We start from the raw sequence: 26141 nt of genomic DNA, 5'->3' as shown, positions 1-26141 counted from the left end.
TTTTTCTATCTGACAATCTCTCTAACTTATGTCAGTAAATACCTGTCTTTAGTAAAGCTGTAGAGATTTTCTTCAAAAATGTGAAGTCAGAAATACAGCCTTTCTTATGAGGTTAGCTCACTTCAAAAGAGAAATAGATTTTTACTATGGCATGCCATACTAGCTGAAGTCTCAACCTGGTGAGGAATACCTTTTTCAAAAGATCCACAAATATTTCCTAATGGTATAGGTGTGATTAGTAAGATGTGAAGAGATGGAATTGGGGAGGGTAAAGTAGTGGGAAGAAACTGCCCAATTTTCTTCAAATGAAGCTAAGCAATGATGGGTCAGTTGGACTACTTTTAAATAGTTGTAGACGTTGAAACAGAATTCGATGTTTCATTATGGCACCATTAAAGGTAACCAAGAAAGCCTCATTGATCTGTTCCTTTGTCACTTCCCCTCCCCTGAAGTGGCTCTACTCCACCCTCCTGTGGCAAGCAAGCAGCCTGGGGTCAACAGCGACCCTGCCAGTCTAGGTGGAGATGGGGCTGACCCTTTCCGTTCATGTTTCCCTCCCCAATTCAGAGTTTAGTTGAATTTTACCTTTTATAATCTCACACCTATTATCTTCATAATTTTTTTTTGTCTGTCTCGCAACTACTTGGAGTTTGCTTGAACATCCCAATCTCTTCATTATGTAAACAGAAGGACTCTATTTGTGGCTTTCTGCAAGAATACTGTGTTAAGCATCCTACTCATGCCCTACATCTAGGGCTATGCATTTAGCTAAATTTTGACCTGAGAAGTGCTCTTGTTTTTTTCCAACTGAATGCTGTAGTGGTGCTTTGAGTCATGGATGTTAACCATTGCCCCATCTTCCTCATAGACCCTTCAACTTTCTGGTAAGCCTGCCCCAAATTTGCAAACTCCAGCCTTTATCTGTTACTTCAGCCTACAAGAAAGTGGTCCTGCACTTAGCATTTGGGACCACCTTATATGTTATTACAAATGACCTCAACCTTCTAGGCTTTTAGCTGTTTAAAATGGCATTTTTCTCCCTTGCCTGGTTAGCGTGGGCTGAATCATATTCCCCTAAAACTCATATGTTGAAGCCCTAACTCTCAGAACCTCCCAATGTGATTGTATTTGGGGATTGGGACCCTTAAAGGGGATTAAGTTAAAATGAGGTTGTTAGGGTGGGCTTGAATCCAGTCTGACAGGTGTCCTTATAAGAAGACTGGTGTTCTTATAAGGGCATATTTGAGTTGAGGAAAGGTACAGGAACTGGAAATGGACATGTGCCTGCCTGTTACGTGTCTAGTACTCCCTTTAATAATAATAGCAATAACCAAAGAGGGCTTCCGTTGTAGGTGATTTTTACTTAAATCCATTTAGTGTAGAATTTTGTTTCTGATTGTTGCTACCCTTGGTGTGGCAGGCCTATAAATGCTTACTCTGGCTAGATTCTTAATGTATGAGTTCTTGGAAGGCTCTGTGGGCTAGAAAGTTCCCTATTATGCAGATTACCTTAAATGGGAGGTCCAACCCATCTCTTCCAAACTCCCCTCAGCTCCCACCTCAATGGTCCAGTTCACAGACTCTTATTTCAGATGTTTGCTCTCAGACACTGGCAAGAAGGCTCAAGGCCAGCTACTTTCAAAGATGCCTACTTGACCACAGGAAACTCACACATCCTTGCCCTGAGATACAATGGGAAGATAGGTGCTTCACCATTTCCCCTGCTCTCTACCTTGATATCTTTTTCCAACTCTCTTTTCACTCTGCTCAAATAGCTCTTTGCTTCTTGGCATGTGCCTTCAATTGTTGCAGGTGATTCTCTTTAAAATTCTCTTTACTTGCCTTGGGGGGTGAGTTGGGAAGTAGAACTCACAACTTTGACAAACTCACACGACTTGGACAATTCATTCTGTCTCTCTCCATTGCTCCCCACCCCCAATCCATCCCTACACACTTCAGTTTATGGATTTTGTGTGGTGGGGTAAAGGAGAGAGGACCAGGGTAATAATTTCAGGGTAGCACAACTGTCTCTTCATGAACATCAAAGCTGGTATTTATACCCAAATTAGTTACGGGTTTCTTTAGAAAGTGAGGTACTTGTCAGCCTTCAGGCAACAGGAAAAATCCCAGTCGACATTCTGTTACATGAATATGTCTTTACGTATAAAACTTTTTCTAATTCTTTTTGCTATATGTTATACTAAAATTTAGAAAACTAGGTTTCTTGACCTACAGCAACTTCAGTATAATTCATGGTAGTTAAATATTTGGAAGGAAAGGAAGCTTGAGAATGAAAAGTTAAATGGCAGGGGGCAACTTTAGGAATCTAACTACAGGTCATAAAAAAATCTCAGTTTTTACACCATCTTTAAGAAGCACTTCTGTGTAGCACATTCAGTGTTGAAAGCAGATCATAAAATGGAGCTTTAAAACCATCTGCCCTCAGTCTTAAAGAAGTCAAACAAGTCCATTGTTGACACAATATTCATTTGTTTTGACAACATTTTCTTACTAAAAAGTATAAAGACATACTCTAGTAGAAAAATATTTTAAGATCTTTTTAAGAACTGTGTGGAAATGGATGCCTAATAACTAACAGGAGTAGAATAAAAGTCATGTCTGTCCAGCCTTAATTCATGGAGCATTAATTTGTGTGACTGCATAACAAATGAACTGGATTATAATAACACTGCAAAATGCAGTATTAATATTCTAAATCTATGGAGAAATTTTATCAATAAATACTCTTTAAATTGCCCTTTCACAAGTGCTCTTTTGTTCTTAAAAAATTCATTTAGCACTTACTGGATACTGACTACACAGTAGATACAGTTAAATACTTTGGGGCTTATAAATATGTATGTAAAACGTGGCTCTTTTCTCAAAGTGGTTCTACTAATAGATTGGTGGTGATGCCAGAGATGTACATACATAACTGTATTAAGAAATATAAAACCAACAAGTGCCATAAGAAAACCAAGTGCTATGGAAATTCAGAGAAGAAAGAAACTTCTTCCAGAAGGGAGAAGAGGGAAGGCTGCATAGAGAAGGTGGAATTTGAAAGATGTCCTGAAGAGTAACTAGAATCTACATATCTTGTGATTAGGAGAATCAGCTTTCCAGGTAAAGGAGGAGAAAGAAAGGGTCGTTGAGATATACAATGACCTTAGTTCAGTTTGAACATGTGGCTGAACAGGTAGGTGTGACAATATGACAACGTGTGTACGTGGGGGGAGGCCCTGAATTTCAGGCTAAAATGTTTAGACCTTGGTGAGAGACTAAAGGAAAAGAGTGAAAGGTTTTCAGCAAGGGGATGGGAGAAAAGGGAGAAGGGAGTTGACTGTTCAAGAGAGTAATCTGGCAGTAACTGTTAGACTAATGGGGTGTGTGAGGGGGAGACTAAAGGGCAAAGGAGCCTTCAGGATGGGAGAGATTAAAAGTGCTACCAAGTGTATGTATGTCCATGCCACTCTCTCACTTTGTCCCAGCTTACCCTTCCCCTTCCCTATATCCTCAAGTCCATTCTCTAGTAGGTTTGTGTCTTTATTCCTGTCTTACCCCTAGGTTATTCATGACTTTTTTTTTTCTTAGATTCCATATATATGTGTTAGCATACGGTATTTGTTTTTCTCTTTCTGACTTACTTCACTCTGTATGACAGACTCTAGGTCCATCTGCCTCACTACAAATAACTCAATTTCGTTTCTTTTTATGGCTGAGTAATATTCCATTGTATATATGTGCCACATCTTCTTTCTCCATTCATCTGTTGATGGACACTTAGATTGCTTCCATGTCCTGGCTATTGTAAATAGAGCTGCAATGAACATTGTGGTACATGACTCTTTTTGAATTATGGTTTTCTCAGGGTATATGCCCAGTAGTGGGATTACCAAACGTAAAATAGATAGCTAGTGGGAAGTAGCTGCATAGCACAGGGAGATCAGCGAGGTGGTTTGTGACCACCTAGAAGGGTGGGATAGGGAGGGTGGGAGGGAGGGAGACGCAAGAGGGAAGAGATATGGGAACATACGTATATGTATAACTGATTCACTTTGTTATAAGCAGAAACTAACACACCATTGTAAAACAATTATACTCCAATAAAGATGTTAAAAAAATTAGAAACTAAAAAGTAAAACTAACAAAAGCATTTGTTATTTTATATAAAAACAAATGCTACTAAGAGAGGGGGTACTTGAGGGAGGAAGGTAGCAGAAGACAAAAGATGTGAGATAGTAGCCGGAGATAAAAAGTAGTGACAATCGTGCCAATGAATGATGGAGTCTGTGAATAAATGGGAGGTTGAAAATGGAGATAGGGAGGGTGGTAGTGGTAGAGAATATAATTTAAATGGTGGTTAAATTTAAATCGTGGTTAGTTTCAATCTTGAAAAAAATAAGATTAAAGATTTGGGTATCTGTGGCAAGGGGATGAAATTATCCACCATGGCATTTACCTGGGGTAGGGGCAAAGGGAAGGCAGAAAGTATCACAGGCTGTGAGACTAGGCAGGGTGAAGGGAAGCTGTCCTAGGAGAGAAGAATTTGAGAATTTCAAAGGAAGGAATGTTGGGGGCAGAGAAAGAACATCTTGTGTAAAAACATCCTGCATCGGATAGACCTGGGTCACATAGACACTGCCTCTTCACTTGTCAGCTTTGTAAACTTGGCAGTCACTGACTCAGTTCATCTCAGTTTCCTCATCTGTAAAATGATGACATTGCCCTCTTTATACAATTGTTGAGGTGAATTTGAGATTTTATACAGCCTCAACTCCATCCACCCCCCACTTCCACGACATATATAAAGTGTTGAATAAATAGTTGTGACATTTTACTTTCAGAGCATTTTTTCAGCATTGGAAAGGTTGGCAGGCACCCAGACCGAGAGATGAGATTCTCATCTTAGGCAGCTAAAGCGTTAGCCTTGTAGCTACAGACAGTAAGAGGGACTAGTTTCCTGGGTTTCATTGAATAACAATAGGTGAATGACTCTTCCCCTGTACCATTAAATGGGACTAAAACATTGAACACGTTCAGCTATTTTTATTAATGTAGACTTTAATCAGACAAAACCACCTGTGAGATGAAGTTTTTTTCAAGGCTGTATTGAAAAACAGTTGTTCCAGATTTAGTTAGGTTAAACCCCCGAGTAAAAATAAATTAAATCTAGTTACAATGATAATAATTAAAACTTGCTATTAAAGATACTAACGCCCTAACCTTTATAAAACACAATTTTACTTCATGAAAACAAAATCAAAATGCTCTAAGAATTATAATGATAGTTTTTTGTTTTTTTTCTTTTCATGCTTCATCACCAAGAGTTGGGAAACTATGCATGTGGACCAGATCCTGTCTGTGCCTGCTGTTTAAGAACACAAACATGACCATTTTAAAAGTATTGTCTGTGGCTGCTTTCATGCTACAATACAATGACATGAAAAATGGCAGAGTTGAGTACAGTACAGGCAGTTATGGCAGGGACCATATGGCCTACATGTCTTAAAATATCTACTACCTGGCCCTTTACGGAAACTGTTGGAAGAGGTCTGGTGAGAATCACTGAATGTCACAGACAAGTGGGGGCAGTGTGACAACAGGCATCTTCCCAGTGACCTGGTGTCCAGGCACATATTCGGCACTTGGTGAGTACTTAATCCAACTGTCTGTCCCGTGAATCCTGGCGGTTTGCTCTGCCTATTGGGCAAAAAGAGTAGACTCCTTTAAAAGCATTTTAACCATGTTCAGAGTTGTCAAAGGTAGTGAGGGACCTTTTCATCTAGATTTGCCTGGAACTGGAAATGCCCTAGCCATATTGTCTTTTCAATAGGAAACGAATAATCAAAATAAGTTCTGGATGATTATGCTTTTAACACAGTCTAATTACTCTCCCTATTACATGGATCATTGGAATTTTCACTTTGTAACACTAGCTGGAGGTCTTTGTGATCTATCAGGTTAGAAACCAGACGATCGGACCCATTTTTCATTTCATTTCTCCTGTGTTTTCTACGTATCAAGCGTAGCACCAGGTGCCAGGAGCCACACTGAGCCGTTTCATCTCATTTTACTTGTCAGGCAACCTGTCCTCCCCTCCATATCCCTGACTTTGCCATAAGCAGGGTTGGAAAACCCCTGGCCGTAACAGCAAGGGACTCGGCCCAATGCAAAATTTCACTGCACGAATTTTAGAGACAGAGAGATGTGAAGTCACCATCACGCAGGGACAAGTATCTGTAGGGTTATGTGTGTTGGTTCCAATGGCGAGTTCTGATGTCAAAGTCACCGATCCTCTTCAAAGGGGTCTTAGGGGAGGGAAATAGCAACAAGCAGCTCTGGGGGTGAAATAAGACACTTGGGTTTGTGTTTAACTCTCAGACTGATGTTTAATGAAGAAATCAACGGCACACACCAGGTGAGTGAGCTCTGGTCATTAGGTATTTTTCTTCATGTTGATTTTGGTTTCAGACATGAAAGTAAACAAAAGGGGCAAATCCTTGGGTGTAAGACCCATCCTGCCACTTCCCTTCTGTGAATATATTAGTGATAAATGAGCAACAGAATAACGATTGTATTGGGGGAAAAGGAGGATTCTGGTAGAAATGAGACCAGAGGTTCCTTTTGCATCTGTCAGAGTATTTTCTGAACCCTCTAAATCAGACTCTTGCACAGAGGGTGCATACAGCTTACATTTTCACGCTCTGTGGATTAATTTCACAACCAGTATGATATATTTTTAGTAACTTACTCTAGAAGTTACGATATTTAACATTTCACAAGCCCCAGAATATTACAAAGTATTTTGACTCCTTTAACTTTGTCCAGACACAAGAAGCCAGACTGTATTTTAGCTGCTGACAAAACTATTTGTGTAAAATAAAAATTTCAAGTGATGTAGCAGTCATAAAGATTATACTGAAACACCAATTTCACCTCCTCATGTTCCCCTTGGCAAATGTAAGACAAAGCAGAGTTTTATAATCTTTTAATAGTGCAACAACTGTGGTTTTGGTGCATCGCAAAGGTGAAATTCTTTTAAATTATAAAGGATTTTGTGTGCTTGAAATCCTAGGAGAAGAAAGAAAAAACAAGTTTAAATATGATGTATTACTTAACATTTAAAGAAATATAGAAATCTTATGAATACAAAGATACATCCACTATGAGAACCTTGCAGGTACAAACCAGCGTATATTTAATTAAATCTATTTTATGGGGAACTAAATAATTAAATACCAGGAGACAAATCCTTGAATCTTTGCCTAAAGAGCAAAGAAGTAGGAGTGGGAATTAGAACAGGAGAAGTCCTGTTTGCTGGGGGGATGCTACTGGCATCTAGCAGGTAGAGGTCAGGTGGTCCTAAGCATCCTACAACGTACAGGACAAGAAAGAATTATGTGAAATTATAAAAAATTCGTTATATAAGCCTTAGAAGAAATTGTCATTTCTTATATAAATTGTTATATAAGAATTAGGAGAACATGACAGTAGTGCCAATGTTGAGAAACCCTGCTCTGGGGCAGAATTCAAATTGGACACTCTTGCTCTTGGCTGATGAGGGCAACCGAGCAGAAGACAAAGAAAAAGAGCAAAGCTTTTGTTCTTCCGACTCAGTGTCTCTTCCTATTTGGTCAGGTGAGATTATTTTACTCCGCACTCAAAGGAGTATTTTCTACGCAAATATAGAGTTAACATGTTGCTTGTCTGCTAATGAACAACATGCTTTGGTATTGTAAACCACAAAATAAAGTGATTTCCATGATAGATTATGGAGTAGACAATTTTTTAAATTTTTGGCGGAAAAAAAGTCTATGGAACAGTATGTAGGTCTTAAAGGTTAGTGTCTATCAGAGTCACTTAAGTGTTTAAAATACACGCCCCACCCAAGCTCTACTGAAAGGAAATCTAAGCAAATCCCTGCCACAGAGTACTAAGGAATTCAGGGAAGTAGCGCTCCATTTCTCAAGAAAGGGCTTAGACTTCTAAAAACATCGGGAACCTCCCTTCCCTCACTGTATTGCTGAAAAATAGTCCAGAAGGCTGACTAACCATCCAAAGAGCTACAAAATCTGAGCAATGATGGCATTTACTGCTTCAATGTAGTGCTTACAAATGCAAAAGTACACAAGGGTCCAAGCATCTAAATTATGTTCCCTTAACCATCTGAATTAGATAATTCTTGCATCTTTTCAAGGATTTCTGAAATGTTCCTTTCTGCAAAAGCAGAGGATATTCCATATCCCTAAAATTTCCAAGTGCTTTGAATAACCACAGGAGAGCCCTGGAACCACAGATCTTCTGGAAGTGATCTGCTTGGTCAAGCTGACAAGAATCAAGGTACCTGGGTCCCAGCTTGGCTGTTGTAATACTGTGAGAATGTGTGTCCTAATTTCTTCATCTATAAAATGGAGCTGATAATGCCAGATCTAATGATACTAAGGAGGCCGACTAATAATAGAAAACACAATGAGAGAAAATAATGGGATGGTAAAGCCCCACTGCTCTGCAAATGCTGCCTTCCCAGACAGGGGATGGGAGCTAACATTTATTTAGCTCCTTCTAAAGACCAGCGGTAGACACTAGTACAAGGTATATTAAAAGTGAAATATGCTTTAAAAATACTCACATTTTCACTCATTGCAGTGGCTTTAGATGCAGAACTACTCTTCCTGTTTGTGGAACATAAAAGACAGCATTTACTATATTATTGCTTCCAATTCTAAAACATACATCCTCTTTTAGTTAATGTTACCTCCACACATTTTCTCAACAGGAAGATGAACATTTATCTTAGTAAAAAAAGGTACAAAAGCCTCCAGAAATCCTAACTGAATTTCTTATATTTATAGACAATATTCATAGAGAAAACCATGCAACAAAATATCAATATGTGTGAAGCCCTGTGTGTCTACTTGTAGCCTAGGGCTAGATACTAACGACTTTTGCGGAATATGCGAACCAGAGACTTACTAACTTTTAACTCAACTCATTGACATTTACTATTTTGAAAGCTTAATCATTATAATCTCAAATTTCATTTTTTCCATGGAAAGAAAGTTTTATGTGGTGACTACGGTTCCAGTTACCAGTTATGGGCTGAACTGTGTCCCCACCAAACACTCACAGGTTCAAGTCCCAACCTCCCAGTACCTCAGAATGTGACCATATTTAGAGACAGGGTCTTTAAAGAGGTAATTAAATTAAAATGAAGTAATTAGGGTGGGTCCTAATCCAATATGACTGATATCCTTATAAGAACAGGAAATTCAGACATAAACAGGGATGTTTAAACATAAGATCGTGTGAAGACAGGGAGAACACCACCTTTAAGTCAAAGAAAGAGGCCTGGACTTGTAGCCTCCAGAACTATGAGAAAATAAATTTCTGTTGTTTAAGCCACCAGTTGATGGCACTTTTAAGGCAGCCCTAGCAGACTAATACAACATCCAATTCATTGTCCAACAAATTTTGAGGAGCATGGATTTGACAAACGGAAGGTGTGTCTAGGAATAAAGATATTGCCTCTCTGGGTTAATAGAGACAGTAATAGGGACTGAATGAAAGAATAACCTCCCTCACCCTAGCATTGCCAGCCTTTCTCCATATATAAGATGATGTCTCTTGTCTGTTCATAACCCTCCCTCCAATCACTTTCCATCTTACTCAATAAAAGTGGGAATCCTCACAGTTGCCTGGAGTGCGATGGGGGATTGGCCATACCACCATCAGGCTACCCTGCTTTTCAGAACTCACTCCTGACCTGGCTACTGCTAGTCCTGTTAACTTGGACCTCATCCTGGACTTGCACTGGGATATTATGAGGCTCAGAGACCATCATTGAGGAGCAAGTCTAGGAACAGGAAATCAATGGCATCTTCTTGGTCTTCAAAAGACTTAGGAGATGACAAAGTCTCCGAAGCATGGCAGCTGAGAGTAGAGGGGAACGCCCGTAGAGTCGAGGTTGGGTCTGCCATTTCCATACATACAAGGACAGGCACAAATCAACTGCAAATACACTGGAGACTCTGGTGATCTCGTCCAGATCTCATGTACCAATGACTCCTAAATTTCTAACTCTAGTTAAGATGTTTCCCCAAACTCCAGATTCATATATTCAGTTACTCACTAATTATCTCTACTTGGCAGTATAATAGGCATCTCAAATATTAAAATTTCAAAGCACTCCAGACAGACCTCTCTACCTACCTCCACCACCACTCTCAAACATGCTCCTCCTGAAACCTTTCACACTTCAGTAAATGGTAACTTCATCTTTCCCAGAGCCTTGGAGCCATCTTTGATTTCTCTCTTCTTCTCACATCCCACATCCAATCAACCAGCAAACTGTTCAAAATATATCCGGAATCCTATCAGTCACTTCTCAACATTTCTGACACCATCACTTTGGGACCAGCCGCCATTTTCTCTACTAACTTAGTTAGTAGTTTCCTAACTGTTCTCCCTGCTTCCTCCACTCTCTGTCACCTTACAGTTTATTCTCAACACAGCAGTCAGCGTGAGCTTCTAAGAATTAAATGAGATGCTACCCCTCTGTTCAAGAACCTCCAATGATGTCCCATCTTACTCAGAACCAAAGCCAAACTCCTCACAACTACCTGGAACAGACTCCATATAATCTGGCCCCCACTACACTATTTGTGTTCACTCATCTCCTCCCTGCATTGTTCTCACTCTGTTCCAACCACACCGGTCCCCTTGTTGTTCCTCAGATACTCCAGGCACGCCTAGCTTCGAGATCTTTCCCTTTGTTCTCTCCCCTCTGCTTATCTGCATATCTCACTCCCTCAGAAGTCCCCTCATCAGTGAGGCCCTCTCTAACCACCTATTTACAAGGGCAATCTCCACTCCTCCTCTGTGCATTCTCTGTTCTCTTACCTGCTTTATCTTTCTCCGTAATACTTATCACAATCTGACATACTGTTGCGCTCATGTAATTGTTTACTTTCTGCCTTACTCTACTAGAATGCAAGCTCCCTGGGGCAGAGGAGTTTTTTGGTCTATTTTATTCACTGCTCTGTTATCAGTCCCTAGAACAGGGTTGGACATATATTTGGTATTCAATGAAATGTAAAATGACTTTTAGGGAAAAATTTATTTGAACATTTTAAATTTAGAAAAACACAGAAAAAGTTTTTCAAGTAGTACTATGGAAATGCCTACAAAGTCAAATTAGTGACTATATTTCTTCTCTAGGTAACTAAACATCGTTGACAAGTTGGCATGAGGCATGAGGTGGGATGTGTTCCTTGATGAATTCGAGTCACCGCCCATAGAATTAAACCCACACAAACAACCCAACTTCCCACTTTTGACTTTAAACGGATGATGAACAAAAAAGTAGTTGATATGGGGGAAGGCATGCATTAAGAAAGTATACTTACTGGAAGGAGGTTTCTTCTACAAAAGAACAAGTATATATCATTAATGCAAGAATTAATAGGGTATGATACAGAGTCATATAAAAATGAGTTGGAGCTTAATTCCTTTTTCTCAGTTTTGATTCTCACTTGCTGACATTGTATACCTCCTAAATCAAACGTTGGCAAACTTTTTCTGTAAAGGTCCACATGGCAAATATTTTAGGCTTTGTGGGCAAAGAGGTAAAATCGAGGATATTAAGTAAGTACTTACATAACAAAAGAGAAAACAAATTTTCAAAAATTTTTATCAATGAATTAAAAATATAATAAAGTCTTGTAATACAGGTCTACTAATTAGAAGAATGGAATTCTTTGGAGGGATAACATTTCTCTTATTTGGGGGTTCAATGTTAGGGTTCCCTATTATCAAATAGACTGCAATGTTTATATGTAAAAGCCATTATTAGCTCGTGGGCCATAGAAAATCAAGTGGCAGACCAGATTTGGTCCATGGGTCATAGTTTGCCAGCCCCTGTCTGAAATGCAAGTTCAAGAAAATGGTTCTCTTAGATAGATTTTCTGCTAGATGAAAACGGGAGTAACATTCTTAGCTAATGAACTAATAATATTCACGTAAAATCTTTAATTAATTCATCATTTTAAGAAAAACCGTTTACCAAGTCTTTAATAAAAACACTCAGACAGGTATTCTTTGCAGGTAGAGAGAAAAGACAAGAATTTTGAATGAGCAATCTTATCTGTCTGTACTTCCACTGTTGACCAGCAGGGGGACTCAGCCGGATTACATTACACTGGACTGGATAGGAGCGCCACACAACAGCTACTATTCATTCACAGAGCAGTTATTCTTAATTATAGGGAATATCCTTGAAACCACATTCATGGAAACATTTTACAATACCTATTTATAGGTATTATTAGAAACCCTCTTTACATTTAAGTTTTATTTTGGTATAAGATATTTTTTAAACATAAATTTCGAAATTAATGTTCACTATAAAAACAGCAGGTCTAAAATGTGTTCATGCTATAAATGTATTATCCTTAAAAATTCTACTTTATACACTATTTTTAGTGGACTTGATGGAGTTGTGCAACTTTGAAGGTCTCAGATAATTTTAAAGACTGGAAGTAAAGAAATGCATTAAGAGAATAAAACATTTAAAAATCTCATCCATTTACATCAAACCTATTGTATCACCAAACGCGAGTTCCAACAGACCTAAACTTGAAGAATTAAAAACCTCAGAAGCAACTATAATACAATAGGTTTCTAGTTTTTAATTGAACAATTGTCTTCTAAATACAGTTGTGCTAAATTTGACATTCAACATTCCACTGTTCTATACTGATAAAACATTTCACAGATTTATTCCAATGAAATTTCTTATCATAAAACTAGAAGTTAATTTTCATCTTGAGATATACGATCCCTTACTTAAAATAAAAGGATCTTAAATACATGTACATGTGCTATAAATATCCATCCACATTGCACATCTCTCGGTATCGCTGCGCTATGCCCCTCCCCGGTGCCTCTCACAAATTCTGTGATGATTCCTGGAATGTTGCGATGAGACACCTCTGCCTTTCCTCCCTATATTCGCCAGGGTGCTTCATGACTCACCTTCATGTCATCTTGGACATTTTCTACTGCAGAAAAATTAACGAAAAATATTCTCCAGAGTCTGTTAGAACATCTTAGGAGAAACAGTGTCTCAGAAGAAAACTATATCCACAGGAAGTTGTCTGGCAAAGAGTGAAATTCACTTACTTGAAAAGTAGCCTTTCCTCTGAGCATAGCACACGCCAAGGCCACAGACAGAAATCACTAAGGCCACAACTACTACAGCTGCTATTATGCCACTTACGTTGAGATCATCTGGAATGCAAAATAAACCATGCATGAATTCATGTCAAAAAGATGGACCGATGTAGTTATTAAATCGAAAAAGCTCAAAAAACTCCCCTCGGACTTCCCTGGTGGCGCAGTGGTTAAGAATCCGCCTACCAGTGCGGGGGACACAGGTTCGAGCCCTGGTCCGGGAAGATCCCACATGCCACGGAGCAACTAAGCCACAACTACTAAGCCCACGTGCCACAACTACTGAAGCCCGCGCGCCTAGAGCCCGCGCTCCACAACAAGAGAAGCCACCGCAATGAGAAGCCTGCACACTGCATTGAAGAGTAGCTTCTCCTCGCTGCAACTAGAGAAAGCCCGCGCGCAGCAACGAAGACCCAACACAGCCAAAAATAAATAAATTAATTAAAACAAAACAAATAAAAGCTCCCCTTTGTAGCTATACCATAAATACAGATAGTTTCATGCTTTTTAAGCCTGTTCCACTAACTCACTTCCACGGATATGGTTCAAAATTGATTGAAAATATTAACAGAGCTAAGTCTTGCAAGAATCTTAAATTTTAAAAAGTTCTATGATCCAGAAATAAAATGTATGGTATTCTCTTGCATGCATTTGGAGATGCAATAATCCATATAATTAAATATCAGATTGGAAGTGAGCTTTGAAATTCAGTGAGTTCAAGTATTCTACTACAACACTCCCCTCAAATTTTCCTTAAAATTCCTCTACATCGTCATCTGGGTCAATTTCACAAATACGGAAAATTCATTCAGCTCCAAAGAAAGCCCATGCCACTGTTGTTCTATAAAACTAAGTATCAGAAACATCTTCTTTCTTGAATTTATATGGGCTTGTGCGTGGGTGTGTGTACATACGCACACATAACACACCCACATACATATATGCCATTAAACTGTTATCCCATTAAGTTAAAAATGAATTAAACTTCCCCAGGCTTTTTCCTGTTACTACTAAGTCATCTTTCCTCTAACCCAATATAACTGCATTTTTTGGACCTAACTTTGAAAAATCACTACCATGTTACCAACTTGTGAGGTTTTTCCAGTTACTGATTCTGTTGCCGAAGAATTAGATTATTAACCTTCTGAGGTTAATATTTCTGCAACTGGGAACTGCATCAAAAATACATTCAAGTCATTAATAAAATGATAAACATGACTTTGGGAAAGAACTATTTAACAGGCTATTAGACATATATCTTCATATAACAAAATTTACTAGCATGCTCTGGGTGAGGGATCCAACCATGTGTGAATCCATCTACACATTCAATTTGGGTCACATCTTTCCATCTTGTCCATGAGGATTTCATGAGCCATACTCTTCTGTCATTTAGACACTTCTTATGTATTGATTAATATGCAAATTCCTACACTTTTTAAAGGAACAAAGGGTTCTTTTTTTAAAAGCAAGTATTAATTAACATATGGTTAAATAACTTGGAGAAAATATTAGGTACCAGTTTCTCACTAGTAATTTTAGATATTTTAAAGCAGTGCACATTTTGGGAATGATTTTTTAAGAAATATTATTTGAATGAGTCTGCTTATTGTAAAATTTCCTGGTCTTAATTTTTTTTCTTAATGCCAAGTGTTATTAATTTTTCCAGATGCCTCTGAAATATTAACTGATTTTTTTTTTTAAAAAGGAAACTGGGTCAATCTTTCAAAAGGCTGAGTAATTTGACTAGAGTAGGAAACCTTAATTATTGCTTGATATAAACTCGGTTCATATTTGCTTGGGTATTGGGAGGTGGAGATTCATCTATTTATTCACTTGGACAAAAAAATAGCAGAGAGGAAAAAAAGAACTACATAATAATCATAATCTAAGGCAAAATTAAATTAATAACTAAATAAAACTGAGAACCAAACTGCCTACAATTTTCTTTGTAATAGTCAATGATTTGACACCTACAAAGGGTTTAACCTAAGGGCTATAATCACCCTTAGATTGAAATTTTCATTGACAAAAAACTGTCCTGTAGTTTGTCAATGAATCTGACATCCATGAAGTATTCAAGCTAAAGGCAAATTCTAAACAAAAAAAACTGTCTTATCCAGTAAGTACTAAGTCATGGTATAAATGTTATTTTATTTTCTTCAAAAAAATAGAAGATAGAAGACTTGTAAGTTAGAGGTAAGTTGTGTTCATCCCATTTGTAATTACTGTGAGATTCTGAGCAAGTAATATGCCCGCCTTATTATGCCTCACTAAAGAGAAAATGTAATAACACGTATGAAAATATTGTGTGTTCTTTCTTAATAAAAATGCCACAATAAAAGGAGGGTATCATTATTCTAAAATAAAAGGAAAGGAACCAAATGCTAAGTGTGAGCAGAATTTTCTGGAGTTGTACAATAAAGCAGCCTGGGAATAATCAGCAAACCCATGATTTACTTTCTTTCTGTACTTCAGAAAGGATTTATTTAGAACAGTAAACAGATCTGGTTTTGGTTACAAGTTGTTGGTGATACTTCACAAAGAAAACTGGAAATGAGACTTCATGAATTATGCATTTCCAAAGATCTGAATTCCAAACCAAGGATGTAAAACATCAAGGGTCAATGGATGAGCTTTAAACAAAGCAATTCTAACTTTTAAGTCAACTTATACCAGAAAGAATAGATATGTGGAAATCATGTTCAAATTAAAGTGATACTACTACCAAAACACAGAAATCTAAAGTTTGTTATGTATTTATTCACTGCATGCTAGGAAAAATTTAACTAGTATGTCAAAACCATGACTTCACCTATATTATTTCTTAAGATAAAAGTAAATTAGGCACTGAAATTAAACATGATCATTTAAAGAAAAAATAAAATGTGATAGTGAATTTTCTAATAACTCCAAAGCGGCATTGAGAGGGATATTTTCTGATAATTTAAGCAAATGCTTATGCTTGACTTTAAATGTCAACACTTGAGTGGGTTGGGTAGATAATATGTGTCCCCGAAGTTTTTAAAAAACCCTGAAATTCAAACTTACTTGTGGAAATTAGAGTATACTATTGAATATCTTATACTTTAAGATATCCTGAAGTCTAATAAGATTATATTTTCTTTAAAATATCATGCTAAGAGTTAACTGTACACAGACAATATAAATTACTGCCCACGTATCTGCACAGCTCAAGACGCGCTGAAAAAATGAATTTCTGACCCCACAAAGCTGAGGACAAGCTCCTGAAACCTAGGGTGCAGCCCCTTCCAGAGTGACCTTTAATCCTTTGGGTGCCATCTCCAGCTCATCCCTCTCTATTACACAACCATTTTCAAAACACGGCTTTCATACAAGAACGAGTTTAACCAAATTGTTAAAAGTAAAATGAAAAACAATGTTTGCTCTGAAACTCATGTAATCTGAAAAGATAATTGAGCCTGAATTTTACTCGACTCTAAGACACTTATTTTGTGAATATAATATATGGCAGCTATGTTTTATAGCAAACTAGATCCATAACTATATTCAACATGTCTTGGGAGCTCCCTGGTGGCCTAGGACTCAGCGCTTTCACTACTGTGGCCCGGGTTCAGCTCCTGGTTGGGGACTTGAGATCCTGCAAGCCGCGCAGCATGGCCAAAAAAAAAAAAGTATTTTTGGACAGTCTACTCTGCAATAAGTATAAACATACTATTTCAGGGGTTTGAAACAAATTACCAACAATTAAAATAGCCAGTACCTATATAGTGCTCAAAATACACCAGTGCCATTCTAACACTTTTGAATATTAATTATTTTAATCTTCCTAACAACTCTATGAGGACAGCGTATTATAACTTCAATTTTGGGGAGACTGAGGCACGGAGGTTAATTAACTTGCCGAAGAGCCCGTAGTTAATAAGTGGCAGAGCTGGAATTCGAACCCCCATTCTGAATTCTTGACTCTGAGCAACTTACAGGACTCTTAGCTTTTGTTTCAAAGAGGATTGCTCAGATGAGCATATTTTAAAATTAATTATTGGAAAAATTCAAAAATCTATAAAATACAATGATAAATATTCCTGTCTTGTTTGGAAGCTGGATTAAAACAGCATCTTTGCTTTTTGTAATATTATGCCAAACTGATTTTAAACATTCCCTTCCATTTATACTTCAAATCACTCAGATCTTGCTTACTCCTTGCTCCTTCCACCCCCAAATATTTGCACATACTAATTTTAAACCATTTGTTCCTCCCAATATTTCGTGCTTACCTACTTGCATTCGTTTCCCAGGACACCTGCGATGTCCAACAGAATTACGGGCTTCGCAGGAATATTCTCCACTGTCCAGTTTTGAAACAGTATTAAATTGCTATTTGTAGAAGAAAAAAATACATATTTACTTAAGCAATAAATCTATCAGTAGACTCCCAAAAGAACTGTGTTCCTTAAATTTATCATTAAGTTCGTCTTTCCTTTTCAGTGACTTAGGACTTTATAAATTTTTTTTTTTAATTTTATTTTATTTTTGGCTGCAGTGGGTCTTCGTTACTGCACGCAGGCTTTCTCTAGTTGAGGCAAGCGGGAGCTACTCTTCTCTGCAGTGCGCAGGCTTCTCATTGCGGTGGCTTCTCTTGTTGCGGAGCATGGGCTCTAGTCGAGTGGGCTCAGTAGCTGTGGCTTGCGGGCTCTAGAGCACAGGCTCACTAGTTGTGGTGCACGGGCTTCGTTGATCTGCGGCACGTGGGATCTTCCCGGACCAGGGATCAAACCCGTGACCCCTGAATTGGCAGGCAGATTCCCAACCACTGTGCCACAGGGAAGTCCCTAGGACTTTATATATTTACAGTGAATTCAGAAATCTGCCATGTCTTCAAGGAGTAATTAGCTAGGCCTCTGTTTAATTTGACAGAGAAAGACTTAAATATATACAGGAAGTGTCATTTTTAGTGTGTGATACTGAAAAAGTAGTACAGTTAGGAAGACAGTGGGCATTTTAAAAAGTTTACAGCACATGGTGTTATTAAGTATTGTAGGTAGTTCTAAGTCCTAGGAAACACCATTTATAAATAAAGGCCTCCTTGGCCTTAAAGTCAGTTTTCTAAGTCACAGTGAGTTCACTGCAGCAGCAAACAATGAACACTTCCTCTAAAGAGCCAGAGTTACTACCAGTAAGTAGCATAGGGCCTAGGAAAGTCTTAATGTCATTTATAGGATTACAACTTCTATCAGTTGTAGAATTTGTGGAAATTATGAAAAGATAAAGTCCAACCAACCCTTGTTCTGTCTACTCTGTGCCAAAGCAACTGAAAGGCAAGACTTTGATGTAACAGGCTTCATAGTAGTTTAGCACCTTGGAGAGTTTCAGGAAGGAAGGAAGGAAAGAGGGAAGGAAGGAAGGAAAGAAAGAAGGAAGGGAGGCAGACGGGTAGACAGGAGGAAAGAAACAATGGGTAGATAGATGGATAGAAGGAGAGAAGTTGGTTAAGTAGTTAGTAGGAGGGAAGGAATTCAGTGTGTTCTGGACACCTTCAAGAATCCTGCCAGGACCTAAGGAGGGTGAGAGGGGTGCTCAGACCCATTCTTTCAGTATCCTCCTGTCACACCCTTAGTACCACAGTGGTCACTGCTGACTGCATCCAAGAGGGGCCATGAACCTCTAAGGAGCACTTCCTTATTGTCTTATATCCTCATGTAATATATGTGCCTAAAAACAGCCAGGGTTTTGATCTGTTTAAGGCCTTTTCCTCTCTTTTCCCTACCCACTACCCATATACCTCTTCTTTCTGTATCCTTCAACATGGTGCAATAGAAAGCAGTCCCTTGTGTATTCTCACTTTATGGAATCGTCAGTCCCAAGAGCCAGACTCCTTTAAAGATATTCACCATGAACTCAAAGCCAAGGTTATGTATAAACAAAAGTTAGACTAAAACCGAAAATGATCTTCCAGGATATTATAACTGGTGATTAAAAGGAAGCCGTTGTCTTCCGTACACTGGAGTCTTTGTTTTGCTCATTTTTCAGAAAATAACCCATGCTGGTTCTGCCCTGGTGCACCCCTTTGACATCACAGATATTTCAAGGGTTGAGCTGAGGAAAGTGAATCTATATCTTTTCAGACTTGGCTTGGGGCTTTTCATCACCTGCTCTGAGAAAACACAAATTTGATTCTTAGAAATGCACAACCTGCCAAGACTGAATCAGGAAGAAATAGAAAATATGAGCAGACCAATCACAAGCACTGAAATTGAAACTGTGATTAAAAACCTTCCAACAAACAAAAGCCCAGGACCAGATGGCTTCACAGGTGAATTCTATCAAACGTTTAGAGAAGAGCTAACACCTATCCTTCTCGAACTCTTCCAAAATATAGCAGAGGGAGGAACACTCCCAAATTCCTTCTACGAGGCCACCATCACCTTGATACCAAAACCAGACAAGGATGTCACAAAGAAAGAAAACTACAGGCCAATATCACTGGTGAACATAGATGCAAAAATCCTCGACAAAATACTAGCAAACAGAATCCAACAGCATATTAAAAGGATCATACACCATGATCAAGTGGGGTTTATTCCAGGAATGCAAGGATTCTTCAATATACGCAAATCTATCAATGTGATAAACCATATTAACAAATTGAAGGAGAAAAACCATATGATCATCTCAATAGATGCAGAGAAAACTTTCAACAAAATTCAACACCCATTTATGATAAAAACTCTCCAGAAAGTAGGCATAGAGGGAACTTTCCTCAACATAATAAAGGCCATATATGACAAGCCCACAGCAAACATCATCCTCAATGGTGAAAAACTGAAAGCATTTCCACTAAGATCAGGAACAAGACAAGGTTGCCCACTCTCACCACTCTTATTCAACATAGTTTTGGAAGTTTTAGCCACAGCAATCAGAGAAGAAAAGGAAATAAAAGGAATCCAAATCGGAAAAGAAGAAGTAAAGCTGTCACTGTTTGCAGATGACATGATACTATACATAGAGAATCCTAAAGATGCTACCAGAAAACTACTAGAGCTAATCAATGAATTTGGTAAAGTAGCAGGATACAAAATTAATGCACAGAAATCTCTGGCATTCCTATATACTAATGATGAAAAATCTGAAAGTGAAATCAAGAAAACACTCCCATTTACCATTGCAACAAAAAGAATAAAATATCTAGGAATAAACCTACCTAAGGAGACGAAAGACCTGTATGCAGAAAATTATAAGACACTGATGAAAGAAATTAAAGATGATACAAATAGATGGAGAGATATACCATGTTCTTGGATGGGAAGAATCAACATTGTGAAAATGACTCTACTACCCAAAGCAATCTACAGATTCAATGCAATCCCTATCAAACTACCACTGGCATTTTTCACAGAACTAGAACAAAAATTTTCGCAATTTGTATGGAAACACAAAAGACCCCGAATAGCCAAAGCAATCTTGAGAACGAAAAAAGGAGCTGGAGGAATCAGGCTCCCTGACTTCAGACTATATTACAAAGCAACAGTAATCAAGACAGTATGGTACTGGCACAAAAACAGAAAGATAGATCAGTGGAACAGGATAGAAAGCCCAGAGATAAACCCACGCACATATGGACACCTTATCTTTGATAAAGGAGGCAGGAATGTACAGTGGAGAAAGGACAGCCTCTTCAATAAATGGTGCTGGGAAAACTGGACAGGTACATGTAAAAGTATGAGATTAGATCACTCCCTAACACCATAGACAAAAATAAGCTCAAAATGGATTAAAGACCTAAATGTAAGGCCAGAAACTATCAAACTCTTAGAAGAAAACATAGGAAGAACACTCTATGACATAAATCACAGCAAGATCCTTTCTGACCCACCTCCTAGAGTAATGGAAATAAAAACAAAAATAAACAAATGGGACCTAATGAAACTTCAAAGCTTTTGCACAGCAAAGGAAACCATAACCAAGACCAAAAGACAACCCTCAGAATGGGAGAAAACATTTGCAAATGAAGCAACTGACAAAGGATTAATCTCCAAAATTTACAAGCAGCTCATGCAGCTCAATAACAAAAAGCAAACAACCCCATCCAAAAATGGGCAGAAGACCTAAATAGACATTTCTCCAAAGAAGATATACAGAATGCCAACAAACACATGAAAGAATGCTCAACATCATTAATCATTAGAGAAATGCAAATCAAAACTACAATGAGATATCATCTCACACCAGTCAGAATGGCCATCACCAAAAAATCTATAAACAATAAATGCTGGAGAGGGTGTGGAGAAAAGGGGACACTCTTGCACTGCTGGTGGGAATGTGAAATGGTTCAGCCACTATGGAGAACTGTATGGAGGTTCCTTAAAAAACTACAAATAGAATTACCATATGACCCAGCAATCCCACTACTGGGCATATACCCTGAGAAATTCAAAGAGTCATGTACCAAAATGTTCATTGCAGCTCTATTTACAATAGCCCGGAGATGGAAACAACCTAAGCGCCCATCATCGGACGAATGGATAAAGAAGATGTGGCACATATACACAATGGAATATTACTCAGCCTTAAAAAGAAATGAAATTGAGCTATTTGTAATGAGATGGATAGACCTAGAGTCTGTCATACAGAGTGAAGTAAGTCAGAAAGAAAAAGACAAATACCGTATGCTAACATATATGGAATTTAAGGGGAAAAAATGTCATGAAGAACCTAAGGGTAAGACAGGAATAAAGACGCAGACCTACTGGAGAACGGACTTGAGGATATGGGGAGGGGGAAGGGTGAGTTTTGACAGGGCGAGAGAGAGTCATGGACATATACACACTAACAAACGTAGTAAGGTAGATAGCTGGGGGGAAGCAGCCGCAAGGCACAGGGATATTAGCTTTGTGACAGCCTGGAGGGGTGGGATGGGGAGAGTGGGAGGGAGGGAGACGCAAGAGGGAAGACATATGGGAACATATGTATATGTATGGCTGATTCACTTTGTTGTAGAGCAGAAACTGGCACACCATTGTAAAGCAATTGTACCCCAATGAAGATGTTTAAAAAAAAAAAAAAAAAAAACACAAATTTGAAAAGTAAATATAACCAAGTGTGACAGCAGGTCTTCTACCCAATTTCTCAGTGTAAAATCACTTGGACCTGCTGACTGAGCCTGCTGACGCTGAAAGGGCCAGAGCATCCCTTCCTTAGGGAGTAGCCACATCAATCCACCGATATGTTTATCTTTCAGTCACTTTATCAATATGCTTTATTACTTACCCAGGATCTAGTTTTTAAATGTTATCATGCACTTGTAGATTGAAGGGATGAAAGGAAATATTATACCTCCTCTAAAAATTTATTAAAATTGTTATTACCATGCCTTTAAGATTCTTTTGATAATGGTTGTGATAGTGACTCTGCCTTGCTGGAAATGCAGCATTTTTAAACTGACATATTACTTTGAATTAAAAAAAAAAAAGCTTCAAATTTAATTGTCTTTTTTTTACCCCCACCTCTACCCTAAAAAGTCAGAGTCAAAAACAGTAAAAATACTTTTATTTGTAAATGTCATTAACTTTAAAGATCTTTTTTACAGATTTCCAACAGGATTCCTTAGAAAGGCTTTTCAATCGATCAGACAATCTGGACTAAATCTAAAGTAATAGATACTCAAGTCACAAAGTCAATTGTTGACGAGCTAGTCATGGAATAGTTTAATGACACAGACATCCTATCATAGGTTGGCAAGAGTCACTATTCTCACACGGCTGGTACTGAGGTCAGGGCATCCCCAAGAGAGTTTTCTATTTAAAAACTTTTTTTTATTAAAGTATAGTTGATTTACAATGTTGTGTTTGTTTCTGGTGTTGTTATACATACATGTATATCTCTATTCCTTTTCAGAATCTTTTCCCTTATGGTTGATTACAAGATATTGAATATAGTTCCCTGCACTATACAGTAGGACCTTCTTGTTTACCTTTTTAAAAAAATATTTATTTATTTATTAATTTTTGGCTGCGTTCGGTCTTCACTGCTGCGCGCAGGCTTTCTCTGGTTGCAGTGAGCGGGGGCTACTCTTTGTTGCGGTGCGCGGGCTTCTCATTGTGGTGGCTTCTCTTGCTATGGAGCACTGGCTCTAGGCATGCAGGCTTCAGTAGTTGCGGCACGCGGGCTTCAGTAGTTGTGGCTTGCGGGCTCTAGAGTACAGGCTCAGTAGTTGCGGTGCATGGGCTTAGTTGCTCTGCAGCATGTGGGATCTTCCTGGACCAGGGCTCGAACCCGTGTCTCTTGCACTGGCAAGCGGATTCTTACCCACTGCGCCAGCAGGGAAGCCCTGTATCACATTTTAGATTCCACAGATAAGTGATGTCATATGATATTTGTCTTTCTCTGTCTGACTTACTTCACTTATTATGATGATCTCTAGGTCCATCCATGTTGCTGCAAATGGCATTATTTCATTCTTTTATATATAAATATAAAAGAATGAAATATATGCGATATATATGTGTGTGTGTATATATATGTGTGTATGTGTGTGTATATATATATATATATATATATATATATATACAGAGCACATCTTTTTTATCCTTTCACCTGTCAATGGACATTTTGGTTGCTTCTATGTCTTGGTTACTGTAAACAGTGCTACTATGAACACTGAGGTGCATGTATCTTTTCAAATTAGTTTTCTCTGGATATATGCCTAGGAGTGGGACTGCAGGATCATATGGTAGTTCTATTTTTAGTTTTCTAAGGAACCTCCATACTGTTTTCCATAGTGGCTGCATCAGTTTACATTCCCACCAACAGTGTAGGAGGGTCCCCTTCCCAAGGGAGTTTTCATGCATTTCCCTGGTATTATAAATATGAGACTGCACCTAGTACCTTTCCAGGCCTGATCCATCATCAGGACTCCATCTTGGCCTGCGTCAGGCCCCTGGTGCAGACCTTTTTGTGTCCAACTCCCTAGTTCTCTGTTTTGTCTTCTCCTCTCCTGTGGCAGCCTTTTCCATCACTTCCCTGTATGAGTGCCGCCATCTTTCCTGCTATCCTTTCCTCTCTCTACTTAACGAGCAATGGTATCAGCCCTCTACTCTCCATTATTTTAGTTCTAATATTTTTTTTTCCAAATGCAAGACAGTTATTAGGCCAATGCTTGAAATGACCTTACCAGAGTTCCAGATTTCGTATTCATTGTGTATGAGCTGTTGGCACTTGGGGAGCCAAGTTTTGGATTCTCTAGCAAACGGATGCCATCCTTAAACCACGTGTATTCAGGAGCCGGGTTGCCTTCTTTGTCTTGACATCGCAACTCCACCACAGTTCCACGCAGTGCAGAACTGGGTACTTCACATGATGGAACTGCCGGAGCCACTGGAGGATGGAAGTCAAATAGCATTGGTTATTTACAAGCTAAATGAAGATTTTATCAGCCAGCTAAAGATGGATTTATTGGACACCTGTGACAGAGACTGGCTACTTGTTCAAGAGACCCACTTCCTTTCCTCACAGGCACACAGCTAGACCACATTTGTCAGCCCCCTTGTAGCCGGATGGGATCACATGCATGAGTTCTGACCAATGGAATCTGGGGAAAAGTCATATATGCTATTCCCATGCCTGATCCATAAAAGCTTCCTGTATGATTCTCCATCTATTCCCTCCCCCTCCCCCTCCCACTACCAAGGAGGTGTCAATACCCATGGTGACCTCAGAAAGCTATGTATCAAAGACGTCATGCTTACATTAGCTTGGGTCCCTACTGATTTCATTAAGTAGGGCGATATAGTTCCACCACTGCTATCTCTGTCTCCAATTATTTAGACTTTATTTACATAAGAAAGAAACTTCTATTATGTAAGCCACTCACTGAGAGTTCAGGGCTTACCTGTTACACTTGCAAACACTACATTGGCTACTACAACAGCTATTCTTTTCTAGATAAACAATCTCTACTTCTCCCCTCATCAATGATTTTCATGTATTATTATCAACTATATTCAAACAAAGTCAAACCTGAGTATATTTTCAGGATCAGTACTCAAACTAAAATCCCATTCAGGCCAAGACAGAGAATACCTGAATTAAGGTTATTCTGGTCCCAGAGATTTGTAAAGTAAACCAGACTTTACTTAAATCCAGGAAAATCCAGAATTGTCTGTGTAGGCAGAGTTCTAACACGGTCCCCCAAATTCCCTGGCCCTGGTGTATGTACACGTTCTCTCAGTTATTCAATCAAACACAAATGTAGGTGCTACTCTGAAGGGATTTTAGAGATGTAATTAAGGTCCCAAATCTCTTGTCTTTAAGGTAGGGGAGATTATTTAGATGGGTCTGTCCTAATGACATGACCTCTTTTTTTTTAAAAATATTTTATTTATTTATTTATTTATTTATTTATTTAGGCTGCACCGGGTCTTGTGGCATGCAGGATCTTCGTTGTGGCCTGCAGACTTCTTAGTTGCGGGCATGCATGCGGAATCTAGTTCCCCGACCAGGGATCAAACCCATGCCCCCTGCATTGGAAGCGTCGAGTCTTACCCACTGGACCACCAGGGAAGTCCCCACATGACCTCTTTAAAAGTAGTTTTCTCTGGCTGGTCACAGAAGGGAAATTCAGAGATTCAAAACACAAGAAGGATTCAACATGCTTTTGTTGGGTTGTAGATAGAGAGGCCCCATGGCAAGGAATGTGGTGCCTCTGGGAACTGAGCGTGGCCTCCAGCTGATAGCCAGCATGGAAAGGGGACCTCAGTTCTACAACCGTAAGGAACTGAAATCTGCCAACAAGAATAAATGAGCTTGACAGCAGATTTGCTTCCAGAGCCTCCAGTCAATAATTGAGCCCAGCTGACTCCTCGATCTCAGCCTTGTGATATCCTGGGCAGAGAACCCAGCCACATTGTGCTGAGCTTCTGATCTACAGAACT

General features: G+C 38.8%; 1 protein-coding gene across 1 annotated transcript in view; it reads right to left on the bottom strand.

Annotated features, from left to right (window-relative positions):
• Positions 1–6373: 6373 nt before the first annotated feature.
• Positions 6374–26141, bottom strand: part of JAM2 (junctional adhesion molecule 2) — a 68843-nt gene continuing 49075 nt past the window's right edge. The window contains exons 5-10 of the mRNA XM_065876507.1: positions 24383–24585; positions 17490–17589; positions 13180–13287; positions 11406–11421; positions 8630–8672; positions 6374–7071 (exon numbers count right to left, since the gene is read on the bottom strand). Of these exons, the coding sequence (XP_065732579.1) occupies positions 7039–7071; positions 8630–8672; positions 11406–11421; positions 13180–13287; positions 17490–17589; positions 24383–24585 (503 nt within the window). The 3' untranslated portion in view covers positions 6374–7038. The remainder of the gene's footprint in view (positions 7072–8629; positions 8673–11405; positions 11422–13179; positions 13288–17489; positions 17590–24382; positions 24586–26141) is intronic.

Source organism: Phocoena phocoena, chromosome 4 (genome assembly GCF_963924675.1).
Source record: "Phocoena phocoena chromosome 4, mPhoPho1.1, whole genome shotgun sequence".
NCBI classification, from domain to species: domain Eukaryota; kingdom Metazoa; phylum Chordata; class Mammalia; order Artiodactyla; family Phocoenidae; genus Phocoena; species Phocoena phocoena.
The sequence above is the reverse complement of the archived record's forward strand: the minus strand, read 5'-3'. Positions and strand labels throughout refer to the sequence as shown.